Raw genomic sequence first — 7,581 nt, forward strand, 5'->3', positions numbered from 1 at the left:
CTTTGAATAATGATTTATGGTTATTATATTAATAAAAATAATTTAAAAAACAATGAAAATGATAAATCTTTAGTTGAGTCACTATTGATGTTTATTTTTGGTGTCATTGATGTCAACAAAAAATATATATTAAAATCTAAAAAAAATTATTAAGGAAAAGGAATCTTTTAGTAAACAAATAAATTGTAGTTATTATATGATAATCAATATCCAAATATAAATCTAAGATTTTTCTTATATATGATCCAAACATACTTATTTTTATTAAAGGTAAAAAAAATGAAAATCCAATTTTCATAGACTTTGGTGTTTTTATTTTAGGATTAACAAATAAATTGTAGTTATTATATGATAATCAATATCCAAATATAAATCTAAGATTTTTCTTATATATGATCCAAACATACTTATTTTTATTAAAGGTAAAAAAAATGAAAATCCAATTTTCATAGACTTTGGTGTTTTTATTTTAGGATTTTTAAAAAGTAAAATTAAAAAAATAATTATATGAAGAAAAAAAAGAAATATATAAAACAAAGAATGGTTGTTTAATAATTGTAAAAGAAAAACAAACTAAAAACAATAGGAAAAAGTATAAGGGTACGGTGTGCAAATGGTCTTTCACTACTGTATGATATTATTTTGTTGAGTTCTTTAATTTTTAAAAATTATAAAATGATCTTCTAATTATAAGGTATTATTTTTTTGAGTTCCTCAACTATTACAAGTTACAAAATGGTCATCCAATTATTCAATATGTTTCAAATTCATCTCTTTTCGTTGAAAAAATGATGACAATATGAGTTGGATGTTAATATATTGTCTAAGATATACTAAAATTTGATCTCAGAATATTAAACGATTATCATATCTTAGAAAATATATTAACATTTAGCTCAGTCTGTCATTAATTTTTTAACGGTAAAAGACAAGTTTGGAACATAATAAATAGTCGGGTGATCATTTTGTAACTTTTAATAGTCAACTCAACAAAGCAACATTCAACAAAGCAACATTCATCCTATAATCATAGATCATTTTATAATTTTGAATAGTCGAGATATTCAATAAAGTAGTATTCTATAGTTGGAGACTATTTATGTACTTTATCCTAAATATAAAACAAAACAGACCAATCAAGTAAAGCAGATTAGTTTCTGAATAAAAATAAAATTCTTTTGTTTTTACGTTGTTGTTTAACATTGTAGATTTGTTTTCCTTTTTTAGGTTGAAATTTTATTACTAACATTTAATTTCATATTTTGTCAACAAACAGCAGTGAAGATCCTCCAAACTTATTAACGGCAAAAGAAATCTCAACAAATTTCGAGATAATATTATGGAATAAATCAATTCACGAGTTAATGCACTCTTAAGATTAATTGTTTAAATAGAGTAAAATCTACAGTGTTAGCCGTAGGTCGTCATGCCTTCCGGACGACCTTGTAGGTCATCATGCACTCCGGGCGACCTACCCTTGCTCAAATAGAGAGAATGAACGTGTTGCATGGCACATGCACGTCCCAACACATAAGTCCTCATGTCCTCCGGGCGACCTACCCTTACTCGCTCGCTCGGATTCTCTCGCATAGCTCGCTCGGCTGCCCTCGGATGCCCTCGCATAACTCGTTCGGATGATCTCGGTCGGATGACCTCGAATGCTCTTACATAACTCGATCGGATGACATCGGATGCTCAACGTGTTGGGACGTGCATGACACATGCAATCTCTTATAGTTCACCGGGAAGATATGACGACTTAGTAGGCCACCCAAAAGACATGACAATCTACAACCAACACTATAAATTTTACTTTATTTAAATAATTAATCTGAAAAATATATTATCTCGTGAATTAATTTTTTTTAAATATTATCTCGAAAATTTTATCAATTAATGCCTTAACTGCGGCAGGCTTTTTAATTTTTTGCCATCTATTAAACCACAACTCAGAGCTCACCTTTTCCTCTCTCTCTCTCTCATTTCTCTTTCTCTAAAGCTCACTTTGGTTTCTTTCTGAGCAGTTCAACGGCACCGACCTTGCCGGATCTGGTCGGAAGTTTCACCGGGAAAGAAAGCATGAACCTCTATTGAGCTTTTTCCCAGTTTTAGCATTAAGTTTCAGGCTAAAGAAACAAGCTTTTTGGGGAATAGTTAGTGAAGATTTAGTTGAAACCGAATCATCTGAAATCTGGGTTTTTGCTTATTTAATGTAGGTGGAGGGTTTACAAGGTTTTAGCTAAACAAAGTGTAGTTTTTAAAATATGGGTTCTTTTTCCTTTTTTAAGTTTTGCTTTTGGTAAGCTTGGTGAAGCTGTTGTTTCTAGGTGAAATCATAGTGTAGGTGTTCCAAAGAATCTTAGTCTTTAGTTATTTTGTAATGTAATAGTTTGGTTACAAGGGAAGTTTAGTGGTTCAAGAAGTTGGTGATTAAGTTTATTAAAATTCTCAGAAATCACTTTATCTTGTTAAAAAAAAACCCCCAAAGTTTCTTCTTTTTTTTTTTTCATTTTATTTGATTAAAGGCCTAAATTTTTGGAGCAAGTGGGGGAGAACTTTGAACTCAAGTATTCTTGTTGTTGTTGTTGTTGAGTTTGAGATTGAGGTGAAAAGGGGTAATTTACAATGTGTAGAGTAGAAGAAACAAGTGGAAAGTGTGATTACAAGAAACAGTGGGAAATGAAGATAAAGATTTTTGGGGAAGGGAGAGTGCAGAAGTTAAAGAATTCAATGGTTTCAAGGCCTAGAATGAAGCTATGGATGTTAAGGGCATTAACTTCAATTTTGTTATGGACTTGCTTTGCTCAGTTGATGACACTGGGTGAAATGTTTGGTCCAAGATTGTTGAAAGGTTGTCCTTCTTGTTTCACTCAATCTGCTTCTGAATTGTCTTCCATTCCACCAAAACTCATTCTTCCTCCAAAAAGTAAGTCCTCAAGGTTTCTACAATTTCAATTTTGGTCTATATTTGGTGTTTCTCTGTAAAATTTTCTTTTCTTGTGCACAGGCAATTCTTGTCAAAAGTTGCCTTTTGAGTCATTAAAAAGGACTCTGCTTTTTTAATCTTTCCCCCTTTTCTTATGTTAATTTACCTGTGAATCTTTTGCTTTTATGGGGCTTTTTCTTTTTTCCCAATCAACTTGTCTATGATTACTGTTCTTATTTGATGATTTTTTTTTGCAGGGTTATATAAGAACAATGGTTATCTTATGGTTTCCTGCAATGGAGGACTTAACCAAATGCGAGCTGCAGTAAGTTGATAATCGTTTTTTTAATCTTAGAATCGATTCAGATGCTAACCGTTTCGTTTCCGGGTTCGATTTTCAGATTTGCGACATGGTTGTCATTGCCAGATACCTAAATGTCACACTTATTGTCCCAGAACTAGATAAAACCTCTTTCTGGAATGATCCTAGGTACATGCTATGCATTCAATCTTTGTTCTTGAACAATTAAAAAAGTATAAGAATTGTGCCTTGCAATTCTAGATGGTCGTCTAATTGGTGTTCATGCTATCAGTGAGTTTAAGGACATTTTCGATGTTGATCACTTCATTACTTCCTTGAGAGACGAGGTTCGGATATTGAAGGAACTACCACATCGAGTTCAGCAAAGGGTTGATCACGGAATGTTCATCTCTATGCAACCCACTAGTTGGTCTGATATTTCTTATTATGCTCATGAGGTTAGTTGCCTATTGCTTGAAGATGGAATAAGCTTTGGTGTCTTGGAATTGTACTCTATTCATTGAACTGCACAGCTAATTTCTGAAGTTATTGCTTGCAGATTCTTCCTCTTGTGCGAAAGCACAAAGTTGTACAGTTGAATAAAACCGATACTCGGCTTGCAAACAACGGACTACCCCTCGAGATTCAGAAGCTGCGCTGCCGTGTAAATTTCAATGCGCTGAGATTTACTTCCCAAATCAAGGAGTTGGGTAGAAAGGTTGTCAAGATTTTAAGGGAGAAGGGCCCTTTTCTTGTGCTTCATCTCAGATATGAAATGGACATGTTGGCCTTTTCCGGCTGCACTCATGGCTGCAACAGCGAGGAAGAGGAAGAACTTACGAGAATGAGGTAACCCTTAAGCTCGTTTGTCGTCTGCGTAACTATAAATTTCATCATCCCTTCACTAATTACGACGAATCCGGTGCTTTTAGGTATGCTTATCCCTGGTGGAAGGAAAAGATAATAAATTCAGAAATGAAAAGGAATGAAGGATTGTGTCCTTTGACACCAGAAGAAACAGCTCTAGTACTAAAAGCGCTCGGTATTGACCGCAATGTTCAAATTTACATTGCTGCGGGAGAAATTTACGGTGGTGAGAGACGGATGGCTCCGTTAGCAAAAGAGTTTCCTAATTTGGTCAGTAAAATGTAGTTTCTACCGCTACGATGTGTATATATATGCACTAACAATCGGCTTTTCTTGCAAGACAGGTCAGAAAGGAGACTCTACTTCGATCGGACTTGAAATTCTTCCAAAACCACTCATCCCAAATGGCAGCATTGGATTATCTAGTCGCCTTAGAAAGCGATATATTCGTTCCGACATACGACGGGAACATGGCCAAAGTGATCGAAGGCCATCGGAGGTAACATATCGAACCTAATATCTATACTTTACCATTCTGTTGTCATCTCATATCATAGCAAAGGCGTGTTCAAATTCGATCTGATTTTTATCTGCAATTGCCTGTTTAACACGTTCCAGATTCTTGGGGTTCAAGAAAACTATCTTACTAGACCGAAAACTTCTAGTCAAGTTAATAGATCAATACCATAATGGATTGTTAAGCTGGGACGAGTTCTCCGATACCGTGAAGGAAGTTCATTCGAATAGAATAGGAAACCCGAAGAAACGGGCCGTGATACCGGATAGACCAAAAGAAGAAGATTATTTTTATTCGAATCCACACGAATGTTTACAACTGTTGGATGAACCTTGGAGAAGAACATGAGCTGAATCATGGTTAAATTATGATCTTCACTTGCACTTTTGTACTTAAAATACATGTTTATTATCAGACATATTTCACAAATAATGGAAAGATGCAGATCCCAATTTCTCCCAAACTCATGTTTCTCCCTTATTATCTACTTTGCAGGGATGGTAAGAAAAAGACCATTCTTTTTATCAATGGCTTAATTATTTCGATTAAGCTGCTGATGTGGTTTTCGCCTCTTTCAACATAAAAAGGATAAATTATAAATTACATCAATCAACTTTCTTTTCACTTCTATTTTAGTTACCAAGTTTAAATATTTCTAATTTACTCACTAAAGTTCTTATTTGCTCATATTTTGGTCATTATATTGTTATATAGTGGTGTTATGAATGAGCATTTTTAAAATAAATTATGAAATGAAATCAAAACTCTTATTTGTAAAAAAAAAATAGTTTCATATTCTTTTTAATTTCTTGATGACAGAACATCTTCTTCCAAATCAAAGTAGATAAGAAGAAAATGAATTGTATATTTTAATTTTATGTCAATTGGGTGATAGAAATTGTAAATCAATGTGGTTTAGAGTTTTGTATGTTTTAGGTTTCATGTTGAGTTTTGTGATTTTAAAGTGATTTTGAGAAAATCTAAAATAGAGTGATAAAAGACGATGAGATAAGTTTATCAGTGTCTTGATTGGTTGGATAAAAAGTCATAAATGATTATTTCAACACCAACATAACACAAGGATTGAACTGAAAAACTTTTATCTTTAAAAATTGAAGATGAAATCAAAAGAAATCAAGAAAAAAACGTGTAAGTAACATAGATAACACTTAGATGTCATGTCAATAAGAAAGCAGTCAACATCAATATACATGATTTTCATGTCACCATTTCATTTCTAATTTAATACTTTAGTGAGTAAAATGAAAACAAATCAAAAGTTCAATGACTAAATTAAAAAATTCAAACTGTAATGATTAAAATAAGAGTTTCAAAAAATTGAGTTATTAAATTTATAATTTAACCAAAAATACATGATTAATCTATGGTTAGACAAAGAAAATATAATTAGATATGACCAAAATCCCATTAAAAAATCAAAAGAAAGAAATATAATTCCAAAATGACCCATGCACCAAGAAGTTCGATTTTGAAGAATTCAAACCCACCATTCAAGATCCCTATACTCTCTCTCTCTCTCTCTCTCTCTCTCTCTCTCTCATACATTATTAACTTCTGGGTGTTGAGTAAAATATAGGAAACGAGTGATCCAAGAAAGAAGTTGACAACTTTGAGAATGACCCAAACTAAAAACTTGGCCATTGTGGGGGGCTGATCCAAGAAATCACCCACTTCCGTCCAACTAAGTAGGATTTCAAGTCATATTTGTATGGGGATGGATAGCTACCGAGAATCTGCACCACTTTGCCCAATGTGTGCGGCAGTTCTATTCTATCCCCTCCAAGTAGCTTTCTCTCCCCACGTTCCACTCGGTGTCCAAAAAGTGGCCTACTTTCATTTGAAGTTTCAAACTTTTCATGAATATCCCAACAACCCAGAATTAAAAACTGATGTCACAGAAGTATTCATTTTGGGTATGAGAAGTTCATAGTTCCTATCTTGGGTTTTTAAGCTCCCATGTCTTTGATGCTTTTCCATGGTTTAATGATGGAAAGGATAAGTTGAAGATAATTGTAAAAAAAGAAAAGAAAAAAAGTAAATTGCCACGATGGCCATTGGCAACCTAATACGCCACCATTTACTACTGGTGGGGAGTCAAAATCTAAATTTCCAGCTCATGCAAACAATATTTGTCTAAAACCAGACCAGCAAGGTCATTTTGAAGGACATTGCTCCCTTCCCAAATTGGCTATGTTCTCTCTCCATTCAAAATCATCACGTCTATGATCTACCGCAAAATACTCCTCATCAGACACCTGCTAATGGCATCAGAAACATCATTCAAACCCAAGAAGCAAAAGCTTCACATGGGAAATGGGAGATACTGTGATTAAACAATACATTAGCAATAACAACGAAGCTTCCTCTGAAGCAGGTAAAAATAAAAAGAATGCATTTATAACGATATTTTGTCTAGGAATATCTAATGCTTTAAAAGGAGCACCATTACTCAATTGAGTTCCGAGTATTTGCAAGCACTGATGGAATGGCACCATCATTCTCACAACTAGATAATAGATTCATAACGTCTGAGCAGTCGATAGAATTTTCTGCAAGCGCGTGATTATTTCTGTTGAGAGAAGTATTTTAAAAAGAAGAAAAGGAAAGTAAGCTTCCTCTTGCTAAATTACTTGGACTCGGGTAATATTAGTTACATGAATGTGACATACATGAATTTAATCTGCAAACTCGTATTAGATCTTTCTATTGGAAAATGTTGGCACGTATAACATATTGATATTTCTATACATCAAAGCATAGAACAACCTTTTTACGTGATTTTCTATCTCATTCTTTTCTTCTCTTCTTTTGTACCAACTATTCCTCCAATTTCTGTTCATTCCTACGCATTTTCTCCAACCAATGACTGGATGTTCTTCCAGGTACATCGAAATTCATCCTATTCAAGTCAATCTGCTACATGAGTAGGAATGGTAAGACGACCCGAAC

General features: G+C 33.6%; 1 protein-coding gene across 1 annotated transcript; it reads left to right on the top strand.

The window, feature by feature from the left end:
• The first annotated feature begins 1,941 nt into the window (after positions 1-1,941).
• On the top strand, positions 1,942-5,063 carry LOC120130602 (rhamnogalacturonan I rhamnosyltransferase 1-like). Its single transcript, XM_039147812.1, has 8 exons — positions 1,942-2,926; positions 3,184-3,251; positions 3,328-3,416; positions 3,520-3,685; positions 3,787-4,076; positions 4,160-4,364; positions 4,439-4,593; positions 4,713-5,063. The coding sequence occupies exons 1-8, from the start codon at positions 2,626-2,628 to the stop codon at positions 4,957-4,959; spliced, it is 1,521 nt and encodes a 506-aa protein (XP_039003743.1). The 5' UTR covers positions 1,942-2,625; the 3' UTR covers positions 4,960-5,063.
• The last annotated feature ends 2,518 nt before the right edge of the window (positions 5,064-7,581 follow it).

Source organism: Hibiscus syriacus, unplaced genomic scaffold (genome assembly GCF_006381635.1).
Source record: "Hibiscus syriacus cultivar Baekdansim isolate YM2019G1 unplaced genomic scaffold, ASM638163v2 tig00110548_pilon, whole genome shotgun sequence".
Lineage (NCBI taxonomy): Eukaryota > Viridiplantae > Streptophyta > Magnoliopsida > Malvales > Malvaceae > Hibiscus > Hibiscus syriacus.

Coding starts and splice junctions, on each gene's coding strand:
- LOC120130602 (XM_039147812.1), top strand. CDS start 2,626: ATGTGTAGAGTAGAAGAAACAAGTGGAAAGTGTGATTACAAGAAACAG. Junction 3,686..3,786: donor TTTCTTATTATGCTCATGAG/GTTAGTTGCCTA, acceptor TATTGCTTGCAG/ATTCTTCCTCTTGTGCGAAA. Junction 4,365..4,438: donor CAAAAGAGTTTCCTAATTTG/GTCAGTAAAATG, acceptor CTTGCAAGACAG/GTCAGAAAGGAGACTCTACT.